The following is a 21,155-nucleotide window of genomic DNA, read 5'->3' on the forward strand; positions in this document are numbered from 1 at the left end:
ATCGCCACCTTCAGGAGATTTAAACAAATGTCATACTGTTTTGAGCAGAGCCTTTAAAATTTTTTTTTAGTAGGGAGAGAAAAGTGATAAAGGATGTTGGAGGAAAGTAGCACTTTTGCAAAGCTTCTTAAGGTCTGGTGCCCAGGGCTTCCTGCCGCAGCGGATGCTTTTCTTTTCTTTTCTCTTCTCTTCTTCTCTCTTCTCCTCTCCTCTCCTTTCTTCCCCTCCCCTTCCCTCCTTTCCTCTCCTCCTTCCTTCCTTCCTTCCTTCCTTCCTTCCTCCCTCCCTCCCTCCCTCCCTCCCTCCCTTCCTTCCTTCCTTCCTTCCTTCCTTCCTTCCTTCCTCCCTCTCCCTTCCTTCCTTCCTTCCTTCCTTCTTTCCTTCCTTCCTTCCTTCCTCCCTCCCTTCCTTCCTCCCTTCCTTCCCTTTTCTAATAATGTAGCATCCCCTCTTCTCCCCCTCCCCAGTGTTTCAGCAATATTTCTGCCTTGCAAATCCTCCTGCTCTCAAAGTCAACCCCACTTCATAGTACAGGATGGAGAATGCTGGATTTGGAGTCAGAGGACCTATTCCTAATTCTGCTGTGTGAGCCAGGGCAAGCACTTAACCTCTATAGGTCTTAGTTTCTGAGGACCTGACCTGGTCCTAATATTAGGAAGCATCTATTTACTGTTTTATAAATTCTATCTCATTTGATCCTCACAAGTGCCTTGGGTATAGGTGTTACTATCATTCTCATTTTACAGATAAACAAACAGGCTGACAGCAATTAAGTGACTTACTCATGATCATACAACCAAAGTCTAAAGACAATATTCGAACCCAAGTTTTAATTCCGGCACTTCCCTACCACCGGAACTGCATCCAAAGTGACGTTCCTCTCAAAACTTACAGTCCTTACGGTCTGAGATCTTCAAGTCAAGCCAAGTCGATATTAAAAGCATCTACTATATATCAGGCTCTGAGCTGAGTCCTGGTGATACTAAGGTCAAAAAGAATTGTGATTTCCCCAAGAAGGTCACATTCTAAAGGGAGGGGAGGAGATAAGTGGCAGACAAGCTCGGAGATATACGGAAAAAAAAAAAAAAAAACAAATTTCTCAAGCCAAAGGATAAAATCAGCTTAGCGTGCAGGGAAGCTTGCTCTGGGGAGAGTTTTCCCCTGGGCTCTCAGAAAAGAGTCCTGCCCTCTTGAGTCAGGTGACTGGCTATTGGTTTAAGGCGGAAGGGGGAACGTGGGGTTGAGCTGCCGGTTTTGTCCTATCCGGGTGCTGAAAGCCCGGCTTCTGATTGCTGAGGTTCCTCTCCGGTGGAGTGAGCATGGGAAGGCGCGCGAGCTCTGCCCGACCGTGGGCCGCGTCGTCGGCCGGCCGGACTCTGCTGCTGTTCCTGTTGCTCCCGCTCCTCCTGCCAGGATGCTCCGCTGAAGCCAAGCGCTACGAGCCCACCTGGGCGTCTCTGGACGCCCGCGAGCTCCCCGCTTGGTTCGATGAGGCGAAATTCGGCATCTTCATTCACTGGGGAGTATATACTGTACCCAGCTTCGGAAGCGAGTGGTTCTGGTGAGTGCGCTTTTGTTTGTTTGCTTTTCTCTCGTTCCTCTTCCTGAGTCCTGCTTCTCCTTCTCTCCCTCCCGCTCCTAACCACTTCCTCTTGCCTCCAACCTCCTCCCCCCAGTCACCTGTCCACTTTCTACCTTCGATGACTCTTGGGTTGTACCCCTCTGCCTCTCACTCCCTTAACTCACTGTGTCTTTCCATGCTGTTCTTACTATAGTCTTCCTTTCACTCTGGTATACAGATAGTTAAGAATGCAATGATTTTTACTGAAAATGTTTAAAATTTTTATACTTATTTCTCCCCAAGAGTTCCAAGGCATTTGTCAAAAAGTATTCCTATTGGTCTTTACATAATTCCTTTTAGGGAGCAGCAGTTAGTCAGCATCTAAGCGACTACTATATGCCAGACACTGCCAAACAGTGGGGACACTTAAGAAATAAAATAAAAAGAAACAAAACTGCAATCCACTCCCTATTGGAAAGTGAGACAACAAAAATGGCCTTGCAACAAATGTAAAGGTTCTGGAGTTAATCCCTGAGGGAAGGTGGGGTGGGGTTTTAAAGAAAGACTTTATGCAGAAAACTGGGATTTGATCTCATTAATGAAGGAAGCCAGGAAACTAGAGATGTAGAGAGCAGTAATATTCCTGGTGGAGTTTGGTATGGGCAGGGAGGAGAGAGGTGGACAATTTGGGTAAAGAGCCCCCCACATAGTAGGCAAGTAATTAATTTACAGGCTCAATATTTTGGCAATGTTTATATGTATAAAGACCAGCAAATGTAGTTTGGATTGTCCAATAAAGATGTAAGAAGACTGGCTATAAAGGAATTTATATGCCAAAGGATTTTATAGTATTTGAACTAGGTAATAGTGAGCTATTGGAGTTTAAGTGGAAGTGTTACCTGGTTTAACTCATAGTCTTGGAAGGTCATTTTGACCACTGAATGGAGGATAACTTGATGGGTTTAGTATTCTCTTGTCTAAGTTAGACAATGAAAGAACTAATTTGGGAGTTAAATATTTCTTTTTTTTTTAATTAAAGATTTTTATTTACAAAACATATGCATGGGTAATTTTTCAACATTGACCCATGCAAAACCTTCTGTTCCAAATTTTTCCCTCCTTTGCCCCACCCCCTACCCTAGTAGGGTAGTCCAGTAATTTGGACAGATAGTCCAAGACATGTTGACTATGTTACAATATATGTTAAATCCAATATATGTATACATAGCTATACAATTACCTTCACACCATAATTAGCAGGACTGCAGGCTGGGAGAGAGAAAAAAGAAAAAGAGATTTAATACATACCATCATTCACTTGTTAACCATGAGTACTTCAGACTTTTCTTTTCTCATTTTAGGTGGTATTGGAGAGGGTTAAAATTACCAAAGTTTGTAGACTTTATGAATGCTAATTATCCTCCTGGATTCACATATGAAGAATTTGCACCAGAATTTAAAGGAACATTTTTTAATGCCAGTGAGTGGGCAGATATTTTTGTGTCCTCTGGTGCCAAGTACATTGTCTTAACTACCAAACATCATGAAGGTGAGTGTAATACTGAAATAAGGCATTTGTTAAGTGCCTATTTGTAATGATCTTGGTTGGATTTCGGGAGGTCTCTGCAGCAGCCTTGATTAAATGAAGTGACTGCATTAGTATCCTGGGTACCTTAGAATCAGCCGGAGTCAGGATAAGCAAAAGCCCTTGGTCTTTATTCTTGGTCTTTAGGGGTAGAACTGAACAGGATAGAAGCACAATCTCCGCGACTGCCTTCTTCCTCGCTACCACAAAAAAGTGACTCTGATTCATCTTACTCCACCCCCTAGTCCCTCCTACAATTCTCTGTATACACCAATCATCAAACCAGCACAGGATAGTGAAAGGAACATTTTCCAAGCATATTCCCATAGAGTATTATCCAATCAGTAGTTAGCCTCAAGTGCTTGGCTGTCCTGACCTCAGTGCATCGACTCAAGAGCTTCAGCCCTCTACATCTCCCACTTTCTTTTATTTTAGAATACCAGTGGTCATGCCCTCCCTGACTCCTCAGGGAGGTGAGAGCCCCCAAGGGGAGATGATCACACCTTCTCTGACTTCTCAGGAAAGGAGGTGAAAGCACCAAAAAGGAGGTGATCATGCCCTCCCTGACTTCTCAGGAAGGGAGGTGAAAGCACTAAAAAGGAGATGATCACACCCTCCCCAACATCTCAGGAAGGGAGATGAAAAGCACCAAAGGGAAGTGGGGATTGCTAGTGGGTTTCTGGGCTGAAGGGTCTTATTAGAAACAGGTATGCACAAACCCATCAGCATGGCAGATATTACACAAGCACATAGCAATAACACACAGCCTATTAGTGATGACTCTCCCCACAGTTAGTGCAGGCTCGATGTGGTATAACAAACATGAATTGTACATGCAAGTAGTGATATAACAAACAATATGAATCAACATGGTATTGTAAAAGATTTCCAGAAGTCCTAGAAAGAGGTTATGTAAACAACAGTCACACATACGCCTTCTTCAGCAGCCAAGAGATAGTCCAAAACCAATCTATTGTCTATTGCTTCACATGTCAGGGAATCCAATGATTCCCCACAAGTTTTTGAAGTCCTGCAACAGTCTTTTTATGTGTTAGGGGATCCAATGATTCCAGCAGATTTTGAAGTCCTGCAAGAGTCTTATGATTTCTCAGAAAATCCAATGATTTCTGAGTGTTTTGAAGTCCTACAACAGTCTTATTATGTCTCAGAAAATCCAATGATTCCTGTGGGTTTTGAAGTCCTACAACAATCTTATCATGTCTCAGAGAATCCAATGATTCCTGAGGGTTTCTAAGTCCTACAAAAATCTTATCATGTCTCAGGGATTCCAATGATTCCTGAGAGTTTTGAAGTCCAACAATTTTTTATGTCCATGAGTCAAATGCCATAACTGTCAGGCTCTTTTAGTGGTGGGCACAGTCAGCAATGGAACCCCCTGATGTTTCTTGGGTCTTCTCCTTTGTTTCAAGGGTCTCTCTCTCTGATGGACCAGGCAATTATGGCTTGATGTATGGTATGAATGTTGATACAACCTAATTTCTGCCAGACTGCTGTTACTTTTCAGTTTTTGACAAATAGTGAATCCTTACCATACTAGGTGGGGACTTTAGGTTTATCAAACACTAGGCTACGTGGTTCATTTGATTTTGTATGTTGTGCCTCTAATCTGTTTCATTGGTCAGCCTCTATTTTTAAATTTAAACCAAATCATTTAGATGATTACTGCTTTGTATTATAGTTTAAGATTTTGTACTACTAGACCCTTAACTTCTTACTTTTCTTCCCATTATTTCCTTTGAGATTCTTAATCTTTTGTTTCTCCAGTTAAATTTATTCTTTTTTTCTTTTTATTTCTATAAAAGATTCCTTTGGTAGTTTCATCGGTATTATATTGAATAGAGTAATTTATGTAGTATTGTTATTTTTGTCATATTAGCTCTGATCACTATATAGATTTATATTTTTGTAAAGAGTGTTTGTAGCCTACTAGACAACTACAAGAGTTGTCTTCCTTATGCTTCCTTCCTTTTTTTCCCTTCCCTCTATACCTTCCTCATTAGTCTCCCTTTGCCAGCAAAGACACCAGGAGTTGTCTCCCAGGCATCCACTGTGCTCCCTTCTTTAGCTAGCTGTAGAACCCATCCTAGTTGCGTGACTGTTCATCTCTTCCAATTACTTAAATGAGATGGGAGCCTCCAATTCTTTTCCTTCTTGAAGAGGAAAGAGGAAGATGAGGAGCATCAATAAGCCTCACCATCCATTCAACCAGTGTCTTCTACGTCCTTCAGGCCTTGGCATATGCTCTACATATCCCCAAGCAGATGCTTGCTGATAAAACCTCAGTAACCCTGGGCTTTGCCATCTGATTGAACACTACACTGTTAGGACAGCCATTGTTTTTTTTTTGTTCTCTTTATTACTGAATTATCTTTTGTATGATGTCTCTCTCAATTAAAGTGAGGTCTTTGGGATCAGAGATTGTCTAGCTTTTTTTTGTTTACAACTCCATCATTTAGCACAGTGATTGGAACATAGTAAGTGTATGATAAATACTTTTCTCATTCATAATCCCACCAATGGCTTAGTTCTGTACTGACCAGAATGCTTGCCAAAAATTTCTTTAGTCTACAGCCCTACCAATAGTTGGACATATTGCCAACAATGAATTTTATAATTTGTTATTTTTGCTAATTCTGTGGGTGCTATTCTAAAGCTATCTAGACTTTTTTATTTTTCTGATTATGTGAAAAGCTAGGGTCATTAATTAGTATTTTGCATTTCCTCCAAAAATGATCAGTTCATGTCATTATAATTATGCAATTATAACTATATAATTGCAAGTGTATCTATCTTTATAACATTGAATGTTATTTTTTATCTGATTTATTTACCACAAATATTTTCCCAGTTCTATTTCATATTTTAACAGTGTTACTTTTTATCATATAAAATCTTTATATAAAATCCATGATATCGTTAGGAAGTATGAATATAACTCATCTTTTATGAGCAAATTCTTTATGAAGAAGGAACTTTTTTTCAATTGAGAAAAGAAGTGAGAGACTATATATTATTATTATTCATGTTAGGGAGTCAGTCTTTCTATATTCTGTCCACACTGAACCTGAAAGTATGATGAATCCAAAAATGTTATGCCCTCAAAAAAAGAGTTGGGAGAAATAATTTCATCTTGTTAGTAAGCATATACATACATACATACATACATATTTATACACACACACACACACACACACAAAATTATGGGACTTGTAATGAAGATATTTAGTAGGCTGTCAGGAAGCCCCAGTAGAAGAGTTCTATAAGGGGAAAGGACTATTTCTTTTTTCTTTGTGGGCTCATCTATATTTTAGGTGCCACACTGAATTTCATTTTCACAGGTTTTTTTCTAAAGGAACTATTGTTCCCACAGAAATTTATTTTTGAGATGTCTTTGGATTGTGAATATCTTGATTTCTTGGTTCCTGGTTATCTCCCCAAACTGCAAAATATGTTCACGGTGAGATAGTCTTTTTTTTGTTGTTGTTGTTGTTGTTTGTCTTTCATTATCCAAGAGGACTAATGATATCAAGAGGGTGATGTCTTAACTTTCAAGTTAATTGTATTTGAGCAAGGCATAAAAATTATCAGCCTTATTTTCTCCTTTAGAGCTACCAGTGGCAAGACATTGGTCAAAAAGAATAGTCCCCACTAGGTTTTTAGCCTTATGGACTGACTAGTGACATATAGATCCTTTGTGACCCATACTGTCACAGACAGGGGATATACATGCTGAACTCTATTAGAAGGATATACCACAGTGCTTGATGTTGTTAAGCTGAAGATCCATACAGTTTTTTAACCTAGGCAGACATTTTAGGTAGATTAGATTTTAGTAGATTTAGTAGATTTTAGGTAGAATTTTATAAAAATCAGTACTACACTAAAACTCACTATAATTCTGTGATCTTTAGAACAAGAAGATATTTACAAATTTTCCTTGTTACAAATAAAAGTGAATCAATCTTCCCAATGCTCTTTATATTCCTCTGGTACCAAAAAAAGTAAGTATCTTTCCTTTGGATCTAAGTGAATACCAATAAATCTGATTCTCTCTTCAGGAGACTTGGAAATTTCCAAATCTTCCTTATTGTTTTACAGAAGTTTTGGGAGAATTTATTTTTTATGTTTCTTTTTGTATAAAAACCAAGTTTAGTTTAGTAAACCCTTTTCAGGTATGAATTATTCAAAAGGGCTAGAAAAATGTCATACAAAATTATTTTTTCATCTCTCTCTTTTATAGTAAAATTAAAATCACTAGCTCCAGAGCACTGCTCATAGTTTGAGGATATTACAAAATTAAATATGTCTTCATTTCAGAATAGAGTAGGTGATAATGCTGATTTATTGGGGAGTGGTGTTTTTAATTAAGTTTTGATTTGACTGAGATTTACTGTACATAGCCTATCAAATTTCTTTTTTTTTTAATTATTTATTTATTTAATAGCCTTTTATTTACAGGTTATATGCATGGATAACTTTACAGCGTTAACAATTGCCAAACCTCTTGTTCCAATTTTTCACCTCTTACCCCCCACCCCCTCCCCTAGATGGCAGGATGACCAGTAGATACATTAGATACATAATAAGTATACATGACCAAAACATTATTTTGCTGTATAAAAAGAGTCAGACTCTGAAATATTGTACAATTAGCTTGTGAAGGAAATAAAAAATGCAGGTGGGCATAAATATAGGGATTGGGAATTCAATGTAATGGTTTTTAGTTATCTCCCAAAGTTCTTTCTCTGGGCATAGTTGGTTCAGTTCATTACTGCTCCATTGGAAATGATTTGGTTGATCTTGTTGCTGAGGATGGCCAGGTCCATCAGAACTGGTCATCATCTAGTATTGTTGTTGAAGTATATAATGATCTCCTGGTCCTGCTCATTTCACTCAGCATCAGTTCGTGTAAGTCTCTCCAGGCCTTTCTGAAATCATCCTGTTGGTCATTTCTTACAGAACAGTAATATTCCATAATATTCATATACCACAATTTATTCAGCCATTCTCCAACTGATGGACATCCATTCAGTTTCCAGTTTCTAGCCACTACAAAAAGGGCTGCCACAAACATTCGTGCACATACAGGTCCCTTTCCCTTCTTTATAATCTCTTTGGGATATAAGCCCAGTAGTAACACTGCTGGATCAAAGGGTATGCACAGTTTGATAACTTTTTGAGCATAGTTCCAAACTACTCTCCAAAATGGTTGGATTTGTTCACAACTCCACCAACAATGCATCAATGTCCCAGTTTTCCCGCATCCCCTCCAACAATCATCATTATTTTTTCCTGTCATCTTAGCCAATCTGACAGGTGTGTAGTGGTATCTTAGAGTTGTCTTAATTTGCATTTCTCTGATTAATAATGACTTGGAGCATCTTTTCATATGACTAGAAATAGTTTCAATTTCTTCATCTGAGAATTGTCTGTTCATATCCTTTGACCATTTTTCAATTGGAGAATGGCTTGATTTTTTATAAATTAGAGTTAATTCTCTATATATTTTGGAAATGAGGCCTTTATCAGAACCTTTGACTGTAAAAATATTTTCCCAGTTTATTGCTTCCCTTCTAATCTTGTCTGCATTAGTTTTGTTTGTACAAAAACTTTTCAGTTTGATATAATCGAAATTTTCTATTTTGTGATCAGTAATGATCTCTAGTTCTGCTTTGGTCATAAAGTCCTTCCCCTTCCACAGGTCTGAGAGGTAAACTATCCTGTGTTCCTCTAATTTATTAATAATTTTATTCTTTATGCCTAGGTCATGAACCCTAGCTTATCAAATTTCAGGAAATTGTAATACATGACACTGAATGTTTCAGTGTCTCAAGCAGCACAATGGAGGGGGCTAAAGAAGGAGCTGAGGTGGGAGTGCTGAGGTCCTGGGAAACCTGGTTCACGGACACTTTTGATTTTATTTAAGTCTTTTGTTCTTAAGTAGGTCTTTTGTTCATATGGACTTTTGATTACAGTCTCATCCCTGGTGGAAGTCTCTAGAAACCTCACCTTTATTATAGCCATCAGAAAGCCAAATTGTGATGTCAAATCCGGAGGTTATAGTTTCCCTATAAAAGATGTACTCATACTATAGATTCTCTCTAACTTCTCTTATGAACTTAGCCTGCCTGTCTATCGTGTACTTCTTATTCTGGCTAACTCTTTCTACTTGTTACAGCCAACTCCTTTTTGGTGTTAGTCTGCTTGCCAAGTATCACAATAGCTAACACCTATTAGAACCCTAAATTCCTTTTAGAGTTAGCCCCTTAATACCCTACTTGCCAAGCTTTAATGGCATCTTCTTCCCAGTTAATTATGAGTTCTACTAGAGAACTTGTTTTTCCCTTTGTTAACTGCCAAAACCCCTTTCCTTGCTAACTTCTCTTCGAATTTTGTCTGCTCTTAGCAGTGTAATAAAATCTTTGCCCCTTGATTTGGAGGATGTTGAAGCCTATAAATTCTTTTGAGATGACTTGTGATACCAGCCCATAACTCCAATATACTTTGGGGTACCTCATACCCCATCATTTTGGTGGCCTGGTGTAGGAAGAGTCTGACTGTATCCTGTAACCTCAACAGAAGGATTCCAACAAGTTGATCAAAATCTGTTGGTTGATTCAGAAGCTGTAACTCATTTACCTCTAATCTGGATCTGTAACTCATTTACCTCTAAATCAACTGCTAAATTCATGTTCTCATTTCCTGGCAATAACCAAACATTCAGCAGTAGTATCTTCTAGAAAAGATTATAAGACAGAGAATATTAAAAATAGTTCTTTATCAGGCAATAGGCAGCTATGTGGCACAGTAGATAGTGTGCTGGACCTGAAGTCATGAAGACCCGAGTTCAAATGTGGACTCAAGACATTTACTAGCTATGTGATTGTGGGCAACTCACTCAACCTTTTTGCCTAAGTTTTCCCATCAATAAAATGGGGATAATAGTAGTACTTAATTTCTGAGGCTTGTTGTGAGGATCAAATAAGATATTTGAAAAGTACTTTGCAATATTAATGAGTTATATGTGTCAGCTATGATGATGATAAGTCAAAAAAGCTATATTAAATACCTATTTTGTACCAAACACTGTTAAATGCTGGTAATACAACATCTAAAAAACTAGTTACAAATAAGATGTATCCAAGATATAGGATACATTGGAGATAAATAGTAGGGAGAGGGCACTAAGATTAAGAAATAGCAGGATTTTATCTGGGATTTAAAAGAAGATAGAAGGGAGGATAAGAATGAAAAGAATAGATTCTATCTATATTTCTGATAGAAACTTGTCATTTGTCCTTTTGTATAAAAAGTTGAGAGTAGGGGGAAAGTAAAGTCTAAATTTTTAAAAAGCTGGATTCTATACAAATAAGAGTTACTAAAAACAAATTATGCATTTATTTACCTCGTGAGAGGCAGCATAGAGTTGTGGATAGCATCAGGAAAACTTGGATTTAAGTACTTCTTCAAACTCTACTGCAGAGAGGGCAACTCTGTTAGGCTGGCTACATAGTTCAAATGTCAAATGAATGCTTATCAAAAAAGACTCATTCCCATAAGGGGAACTCAAACTTGGTAAATGTTTACAAGGTGGTCAGAAAAAGCAATACAACACATTCTCAGGGTTTCTCTTAAGAACTTTAGAATTGATTGTATGACACTGCCCAGCATGGCATGCTTTCATCAGAGAAAGTGCTATCCTCCGTAAAAAAAAAAAAAAAAAAAAGGCAGAATTGAATTAACTCAGAAGAAATGCAAGATGCACAGTTAGAGAATCAACCCCAAATGTTTATAGGGACTATTTGTGACAGAGCTCATATTGTTCTGATCCGCCACAGTTGGAGACACTGACTTGACTTTAACAGAGATGTCATTTTGGTTCTCTTTGAGAATAAAAGACAATGATCAACCAACCAACCTACAGTTTGAGTAACCTTGGGTAAAGTCTTTGATAGCTTAGAGCCTCAGGCCAATTTATAATGTGGCAAATAACCACGAAGTGGATAATTTGTCTTGGTAGAAGGAATTTCAGTAATACTTTGCTAGATAAAATCACACTGATACATATCAAAAACAAAACAATAAACACTGTCCAACCCAGAGGTATTTATAAAGATTTTTTGTTTCTTATACTGTTTTTCAGGTTTCAACCTTTGGAAATCTAATAATTCATGGAATTGGAATTCTGTTGATAGAGGGCCAAGAAGGGACATTGTGAAAGAAATAGAAGTAGCCATTAGAAGTAAGACCAAGTTGCACTTTGGCCTATACTACTCCCTATTTGAATGGTTCAACCCCCTTTTCCTTGAGGATCAAGCTAATTTCTTCCAGACAAGATATTACCCACCCTCTAAGTCCCTGCCTGATCTCTATGACTTAGTGAACACATACAAACCTGAGATTCTCTGGGCAGATGGTGATGGAAATGCACCAGATACCTATTGGAACAGCACTGGCTTCTTGGCCTGGTTATATAATGACAGGTATGAACTCTATCATTATTATTATCTTTATTTTTAAATTGGTGATATTTTAAGTTCCTAAATTCCTGTTTTATTGGTTTGTTGGTGACAAGAGTCACTGTATATAATGTTTCTGCATGATTCCTGTGTCAAAAAATCTTTATCTTTTTTCTGGATCTTTTGTCCATTACCTTTCGCAGAAGGTTATTAACATGGTTTGTTACAGATCCACTGAATACGATGGATTACACCCTTCATTAATCACCGTTTTTAAATCTCTCAGAATTATATTCCTTTACAATGCTATTGTTAAATGTTCTTGTGATATTGCTCATTTGTCTGCATCAGTTCACATTACCCAGAGCTCCTTGAAATTGTCTCCTTTGTCATTTCTTAAACATTTCTTCTTTAGGATCAGGAAGTTTCTTTTGCTTGCAATGTAAGCTTAAATTCTCTGTATTGTCCACTGCCTTATCACCATCTTCTCTCCCCAAATCCATCTCTATTTCCGACTTTAGTGTTTCTATACCAAATGTATGTGTGTATGTGTGTTCAGTTTTTTTTTTCTGTTTGGAGAAGAAGTTTATCTGAAGCATACTCCCTCCTTTCTCATGTATCTCGCTTATGAGAAATAGCAAGTTCTACCTCCTCCTTTTGCTGTATGCCTTTTGCCTTCCCTTCTCATTTTTTTGAACCATTTTACCCTTTGGTAGAAAGAATTATAGTTTTTTTAAGAGTCAGGAGAACTCTGAGCTTGATACTTCTACCACTGTAGCTATGAGCATGCTACTTACATCTCTGATTATGTTTCTTTATGTGTAAAATGAGAACAAAAATAATACTGTTTTCAAGGCTATTTTGAATGTTAAATGAGCTGATGTATGTAAAGTACTTTGCAAATCTTCAAGCCATATATAGATGCCACTTATTGAGGGGTTGAATTTTGGGGAGCATTAAAAAACAAATGCTCCAAATCACTTGCTCAGGGTAGATTACAACTAGAAAAATTAAGAGCATTGGATAATTCAGACTTAGAGAAATAAGTTTCTAAACTAAAATTTCCCATGATCTTTATTGTTAAAACATGAGTTTCTAAATCAAAATTTCTTGTTATTTTTCTTGGTATCAAAAGAGATTTTAATTTTCCTTTTTAGCCCAGTTCGGGATACTGTTGTAACCAATGATCGCTGGGGCCTCAATAACATCTGCAAACATGGTGGCTTCTATACCTGTGCTGACCGTTATAACCCTGGACACCTCTTGCCTCACAAGTGGGAAAATTGTTTAACAATAGATAAGCAATCTTGGAGTTACAGAAGGAATGCTCCATTATCTGATTATCTCACAATTGAAGAAATAGTGGAGGTATAGTATACATACCAATTACTGCTATGGTAACTGTGCAGGACAGTAGCCTCCAGTCAGGAGGTCTGGATTGTGGTTATTGGCTTTTTAACTGAGGGATGTGGGGCCATGGCCAAGTCACCACCTATTCGGACTCAGTGTGTTACACTAGATGATCACTAAGGATTCTCCAAACTTTACAGTTTTAGCCTTAATATTTTCCTGCAATACAGCTCAAAATGGAAAATGCATTGATCCATTACTACAAAGTAAAATTTACTTATTAGCATCTATTTATATTTGCTGTAGTGGAAGGGCACCTAGTGTGGGAGTCAGAAGAAAAATGGGGGTTCGCAGCCTGGCTTTGCTATTTGCTAGTAAAGTAAAGTGACAAATGACAATTGCTTTGAACCTCAATTTTTATCATTAAAAAGGGGGGATAATAATATTTGCATAACCTACCTCAATGGATTATTGTGAAGATTAATGAACTTATGTATGTAAAGCATTGTATAAACCTTAAATTGCGCTATGAATTGCAGTTAGTTGATGGATTAATACATACATGCATGTGTTATGGAAGGAATTAAAAAAAACAAGAAGGAACCAAGTACAAAATTATTTTAAAGTCAAATGAGGTAATATTTGTAAAGCACTTAGCATGGTTTCTAGAACATGATGTACATTTAAATGCTAGTTCCCATTCCATCCCTTCTCATAACAACAAGAATAACAGTAGTACTACAATTGCACCCTTTAATTCTTTAGCAACTTATGCAAACAGTTTCATGTGGAGGAAACTTTTTGATGAATATTAGTCCCACAAAAGATGGCATTATTTCTCCAATATATGAAGAACGTTTGAGGCAAATAGGAAGCTGGATGCAAGTCAATGGGGAATCCATTTATGGAAGCAAACCTTGGCGAGCACAGAATGACACTATCACACCTAGAGTCTGGTGAGTAATTAAAAAAAAAATACAATGTCTTCCTTTACTGGGCCATTTCCTGGTGAAGGACGTCCTTCACCAAGGCAGATGGACATCTTCTCTGCAACTTATAAGCTTAGGGGGTTGCCTGGAACCCCAGGAGTTTAAGTCACTTGCCTATCATCAGAGGAAGAATTTGAACCCAAGTTTTCCTGACTAGTAAGGCCCTTTCTCTAGCTACTATTCTATGGGTTAACTAATATAAAATACTGGGTGGAAAGGACTGCTTGATTCCTTATGTCTGTGAAGTAAGAGGAAAGAGAGAATTCTTGATTCTGTGTACATAAGAGGGTAGAAGTCTTTCTTCAGAACAGATGTACTTTTAAAATCACACAATAAACAACTAAGTGGGTTATAAGATCATTGCTCTTTATTTTGGGAGAAAAATAGTCTTAAATACTCAAGAAATCTAGTTGGATGAAGGCTGATAGAAGAATTTTCGTGATGAAATACACACACACACACATTTACATCTGGTTGTCATTACATTCCATGACTTCCCTGATTATCAGAATTCTGAAATTTTTCAGATGTATTTTATACAATAAGAGCGTGTGTGTGTTTGTGTGTGTGTGTGTGTGTGTGTGAGAGAGAGAGACAGAATAGGGGGGAAGGAGGGAGAGAAGTCTCTGTGTGTTTGTGTATATCTGTGTATGTCTATGTTGGGAACAGGGAGATGCAAGGTCCAGATAGTATCATCTTGGCCTTAGGATAATGTCAAGTATTTATTTGAAGGACAGCCTGTAAAAGAGATTAGTTTATTTTTCTTGACTATAAAGGTATAAACTAGGAGAAATGAATAGAAATTGCAGAGAGACAGACTGGCTCAAATGCAAACTGGAAGATTAAAATTTGTCTGCATATAGAGAAAATATATTTTGAATCAGGTTAAAATTTAAAAAATAACACTTTTGAGTTAAAATATGATTTTCAGAGAATTAAAAATATTTTTTAAAATTGCTGGTTTCTCTTTATTATCTTTTTTAAAAAGTTCAAAATCACGTACGTCTCTACAATGGGCATTTGCCAGTCTATAGTGAAATCTGCTCATCTTAAAAGGCCATTAAAATAGATTGGGTTTCTATATATGCCTGTATTAAAAAAGATAAAGAAGCACAATAGTTATAGAGAATATGGTAAATTCAGTATGTCTGATCTCAACAGGAATAACTGGAACATAAAGTAGAGTGTGAGTCATTACATTAGCCTAATGTTTGATCTCTATTCTTATTTGTTGTGTGGCTAATACATAATTTTCCATAATAATGGAGAGAAGCCAAAATAAGGAAAGCATACAATTAAAGATAATTTTAAAAATCATTTGGAATATTTTTTCCTTTATTTGCATTTGAACACAGCAAATAAGATGCTCTGAAAATTAATCTTTGAATAAGGATCAAGATCTACCATGAAAATTTGTCTCAGGAGACAGTGGCAAGCTTTCAGTGTACTATATTCAGCTACCCTTTTTCCTGCTATCCACTTAAAGTTTATGAAAAGCATAAATTTAGGCAAAGATTAATTATGTAAGGATAATTGTTTTTAAATTTAATTTTTTTTTAAATTTCAAAGAGAAGTAAAAGTACAGATCTACCCTACTATTACATATCTAATATAATTGATATGGTATTCTATAATTAATATAGCCAATTGTATGAAAAACACATTCAGGAGAAAGCAGTATTATAGGGAATAGTGAGTAACAGGAACAAGCTGGGATGTGAAGGGATGTGGGGATGTAGCTATTTGTGTGTGTGTGTGTGCTGAAGCAGTTGGGGTTAAGTGACTTGCCTAGGGTCACACAGCTAGGGAGAGTTAAGTGTCTGAGGCCAGATTTGAACTCAGGTCCTCTTGACTTCAGGACTGGTACTCTATCTAGTGTGCCATGTAGCTGCCCTGATGTAGCTAATTCTTAAGACTGCAGTAAACTATTCATGTCTTTAAAAACAGTGTTTTCATAAAATATGTCTAGACTCAATACATAACTAGGATGAAGGAATTATTTTTAGATGTTTAAACTTTTAATGGTTTCTTCTTGTGCTTCCTGCTTGTTTTTTTTTCGATTTTAAAATAGGTATACATCGAAGCCTAAAGAAAATCTTGTCTATGCTATGTTCCTTCAGTGGCCATCATCAAGGATTCTGGTACTTGGCCAGCCCGTAGCAACTTTTGGGGCAACAGAAGTAAGAAAGAATTTCATTAACCTTTCTGTTTCTGGAAATTTACTGCCTGGCATGTTCTGAAATGTATATATATATATACACACAGACACACACAATTTCTCATTTTAATTTAATTTTATACAAGAGAAATGTCTAATAATTTTTATAGTGACTATGTATTAGCATTTATTAAATACTTTGTGTCAGACATTTTGCTAAGTGTTGTGGAGATATGAAAAAAAGGCAGAAACACAGTCCTCAGTTCTAGAGGGGGAGAAAAACATGCACAAAATGGTACATAAAAAATTATACAATCTAAATGGAAGTTATTCTAAGGAAAAAGAACCTAGCAAATGAGGGTTGGGGGAAGATGGGCATGTGAGAATTTGGAAATGCCTATTAGAAGAAGAATCTGAGTCTGGGAAACTGTGAAACCCGAAACAGAGGCTGGGGAGTGGTATTGTAGGCATGGGGAACAAGTGGGAAAAGGCACAGCATCAGAAGATGGAGTACAATCTTCAAGGAAAAGCAAAGCTCAGTGTAGCTGGATTGCTGAAAAAGTAGAGGGTACTAAAGTATACAAGACAGGAAAGGTTGGAAGAAACCAGATTGTAAATAGCTTTAAAGAGCAAACAGAAGATTTTATATGGAATCTTGATAAAGAATGATATGATCAGACTGAGTTGTTTTTTTTTGGAAGAATATTTTGGCAGTTGAGTGCAATGGAACAGGGAGAGACTTGAGGTAGGAAGATGTACCAGAAGACTGTTATAATAGTCCAGAAGTTAAGTAATGAGGGCCTGCATTAGAGTGGCAGTTGTATGAATAGTGAAATAAGGATAAGTATAAGATAAAAACAATAAGACTTAGCAACAGATTGGCTTTGTTAACTAAGTTTATGTAAGGATATAGCAACTGAGTAATCTTTATGAGTAGGAAGCCTGTAAAAATTTGAGCTAAAAAATTGAGTTCAATTTTTAAAAAAAGCTAAAATTTTAAAAACAACCACATTCACATGAATTTAATAAAATGTCTAGATGCTGCTTTTGCTTTGCAATATAATTAACCATTAAGATTCCTTTAGATATTTTCTCATTTTTTTCTAATTTTGTGGGTATGTGGTGACTACCGAAATTTATTTTAATTTTCATTTCTTCTTACCTCATATCTTTTTGACCGTTTATTTATGAGAAATTGTTCTTGGTCATACACGTGTGGAAGAATTCCCTAGATATCTTCGATGTATTTTTATCATATGATTGATAGAAATTATTTTTGGCTTTATGCTGTATGCCGATAGCTGTGGGTTGAAACTATTATTTAAACCAAGATAGATGAATTATTATTTAAAGAGGATTAATGATTCCTCCATCCTGCTTAATACCGACATAAAAGATTGCTCTTTTTTGTCTTCTCTGATTAGTACACACCTCATTTAATGAACTTAGGATACTATATAAAACCACTAATATGAATTTACTAGATGCTATCACTAGCTACATAGTGCTTACCTCAGATGGGATGGGAGAATTGTCATTTTTTGTCAGTAACTGATTTTTTTTTTTAAAGAAAAAAGTAACATAAAAATAACAAAACAAAAAATGGATGAATTAAAGCGATGCATTTTGGTGATTTTTTTTTTTTCAAATTTAATTGCAGGTGAAATTACTGGGTTATGAACATCCACTTAAATGGACTTCTTTGCCGAATCATGGAATAGTGGTTGAACTTCCACAGCTAACTCTTGATGAACTGCCATGTAAATGGGGCTGGTCTCTAAAAATGAAAAATATAAAATGAAGGATTCATTTTCAAGTTACAGATTTACTTATATTCTGCTATTTTGCAGAAGAAAAACATGCTACAAAGGAGCCTGAGACAGAATCCTTTCACATTCAGTACATAAAGAAAACCAAAGAGTAGAAGTAATTATCTGGTTGATAAAGGTTTGTTTTGAACCTGAATTGCCCCACTAATTGCTTCAGTTTTCTAACATGCTGATCATAAGAGATGTGTGTGTGTGTGTGTGTGTGTGTGATCACTTTAAATGTGGCATTTGTTTCCTCATGATCAGGCAGCTGATATTCTGTAATCAGGTAATTGTAATTATATACAGGTAACTTATTTTGCTTTTCATTATTTTTTTTCTGTTCTAGGGTTAATTTAAGGACCATTTTCTGACCTAAGCAGAAAGGTTATTTTTTTTTTCTGATTCTGTGATCAAGGAAAAAATGTACTTAAATCTAACATAGATTCATATTGAGTCAAGAAGAAGGTTAAGGACTTTACTGTTCTCTGAGTGGAGTAAATAGTTTTTTTTTTTTTGTAGTTCAAAAATATTCAAAAGTAGTTTTAAATAGTTACAGATAAAACTTTTATTTAAGAATATTAGATATTTTCACTTTGCTCCTATCAATCAAATCAGCTACTGGCAACTTTACAATTTATAACTGTAATAATAATAAAAAAAAACCCCATCTCATTGTTTTGTACCATTGTTTTTATGGAATTTCTTTTCCTTAAATAAATTTATGAATTAAGACATTCTAGTATAATATGCTGCTATTTTTTAGTTTAAGAATAAAAATATATTCAGGGGTTGGTCACAACCAACTAGTAATTATAAGTCCATATCAAAAAAAAAAGCAGCCAAGAATTAGAAGTACATTTTGGCATATGCTTTAAAAATACTAATTTGTTTTCCGTCAAATTCTTATAACAGTATTTTCCTTATAGTAAACACTACACAAATATAGGTCATTATACAAATGCTTTGCCAGGGAAGAAACTAATGCTGACAGGGGGTCCACTTATAAAAAGTTGCTGATTTTTTATTTGACAGGGAATCTTCTAGACAAAAACCTACTAGTAAGAGAAATGATGATCTTTATTCTTAGTTTCTTTTTGGGGTATATAAGACAATAAGAAGCTTAAATTTTTTTAGATATTTACAAATGCTTGTCTTTTGGCCAGACATTTTTTTTGGTGAATAACCCAGAAAAAAACAATAAAAAAACATATTAACTGTTCAGTATCTATGAAGACCTTTTAAATACCTGAAAGATAAATGCAAACTGGGAAATATTATTGAAAAACAAAATTTTATTGTAATAACTATACATAGCACTTATATTCAGAAAAGTTACATGAAACTTTTATATTAAGTTATTGTCTCATTTCCCCTCAAATAGTCCTGAGTTTCTTTGTTGTGAAGTTAGGAGAGACAGACATATTGAAGGAAATAGTCAATTAAGATTTATTAAGCACTGACTATATGCCAGGCACTGTGCTAAGTACTGGAGATATAAAAGGAGAATAAATGACTCTATTCTTAAGAAGCTCAGAATTTAATGGAGATAATATACACACAATTATATATTAACAAACCATATACAGGATAAGTCACAATAATCAATAGAGAGAAGACTCTAGAATTGAGGGGAAGTCTTTTATATTTGATCCTAGAGGTGATAGGAAGCTTTGGAGTTTACTGACAGCACAGTCAGACTTGTAAGCAGCTGAGTGGATGATGGACTGCAGTGGGGAGAGAATGAGGGTGAGGAGATCAATACTACAATAGTCAAGGTATGAGGTTATGAGAATCTGCAATGGGATGGTAGCAGTATCAAAGGAGAAAAGGAGACCCTTATGAAGATTTGAAAGGTGTTACATAAGTAACATTGACAAGCATCAGATTAGATTTGGTGGGAGGAGGGTTAGGAGCTGAAGATAACACCTAACCTGTAAGCCTCTGAACGGTGGCTGTCTCCGCAGTAACAGGGAAGTTAGGAAGGAAGGGAAGTTTTGGAGGCAAGCAAGTTCTGTTCTGGACTTGTTGACTTCAAGGTGACTACAGGAAATCCCAGTTTGAGATGTCCAATAGGCAGCCAGAGATGTGAATCTGGAGTTTAGCAGAGGTAGGAGCTGGATATGTAAATCTGTAAATTGTCGAGTGTCACAGTGGGGGGATTCTGGATGAGGTAGCCCTTCAGCCCAGAGATGTCTGGCTTGGCTCCCAACCTGTGTTGTGATTGAAGCAGAGTGATATCAGGTGGCAAACTACATATAATAGCAAGTTGTTTGTGTTTCTATACTTGGCTCATGCCCAGTATTTGGTTACATCAGGGTAATGAAAAAGGGGAAAGAACCAGGAATAAATGGACTCCATTTTTCTACCATACTCCTGAGTCTCGCCTCATCACTTCCCCACTAAGATGGTATATTTTAATCACCCTGGCATGGAGACTCCAGAAAGCATAGTACGTTTTGCCACCCTAACTTGGGGACTCTAGAAAGCAGGACACAATATCTGGCGCCTAAACGTGGGGCTCTAGGTGAGCCCCATATCAGCTTGACTGATGCAATTGGCCAAGTTCAGTGGAGAAGTGCCCATGACCTGAAGAGGGGACCCCCAAACTAAAAATCCTTTAAGGAGAAAATCTTCAAATCTGCCTCAGGGACAAAGTTTCATCCTTGTTATCTAGCTGGGGTTGGCTCAGTCCTGAAAGTCATTGAATTCAAATCAAATTCCAGTTTAAGCTGAAACCCAGACATGAACCAACTTGGGACTCCACCCAAGAATTCCCTTCAGCTAAAGCTCCCATTATAAAAGAGCCAAATTAAAACCCTCTCTTTGCAGAGATTCCAAACATGCCATGCTATGCCAAGGAAACTTCTGCCCGCTGGAATAATATTTTTTCCAGTGTTATCCTCTCTTTATCCTCATCTATTTCCCTAACCAGGCTTTATGCCTCTCTGTCAGGATTTCTAACCTTACTTCCACTCCCCATAATAAACCCTTTTATCAATCTAGGTTTTCAGGTCTGTAAATTCTTTTACAGAGAACCTCTGCGAGTCCAGAAGGGAGTCCCCAAAACTCCCTATCCTTATGCCAAATCCCAAGGGGTTGCAGGGAACCAAACCTCCACATTTGGTTCCCTGAACCCCAAACCTGCCACTAGACCTTATCATTTAACTCCCTGACCACCAGAAACCCTAATCTCATTTTGGTTCCCTAAATCTAAACCTTAT

At 36.7% G+C, this 21,155-nt stretch overlaps 1 protein-coding gene across 1 annotated transcript; it reads left to right on the forward strand.

The window, feature by feature from the left end:
* The first annotated feature begins 659 nt into the window (after positions 1-659).
* Positions 660-20,731, forward strand: FUCA2 (alpha-L-fucosidase 2). Its single transcript, XM_003769517.4, has 7 exons — positions 660-1,561; positions 2,923-3,110; positions 11,311-11,650; positions 12,784-12,994; positions 13,742-13,932; positions 16,037-16,145; positions 17,784-20,731. Exons 1-7 carry the CDS (start codon positions 1,320-1,322, stop codon positions 17,922-17,924), a joined length of 1,422 nt encoding a protein of 473 aa, XP_003769565.1. The 5' UTR covers positions 660-1,319; the 3' UTR covers positions 17,925-20,731.
* The last annotated feature ends 424 nt before the right edge of the window (positions 20,732-21,155 follow it).

The sequence above is a fragment of the Sarcophilus harrisii genome, chromosome 4 (genome assembly GCF_902635505.1).
Source record: "Sarcophilus harrisii chromosome 4, mSarHar1.11, whole genome shotgun sequence".
Taxonomy (NCBI): Eukaryota; Metazoa; Chordata; class Mammalia; order Dasyuromorphia; family Dasyuridae; genus Sarcophilus; species Sarcophilus harrisii.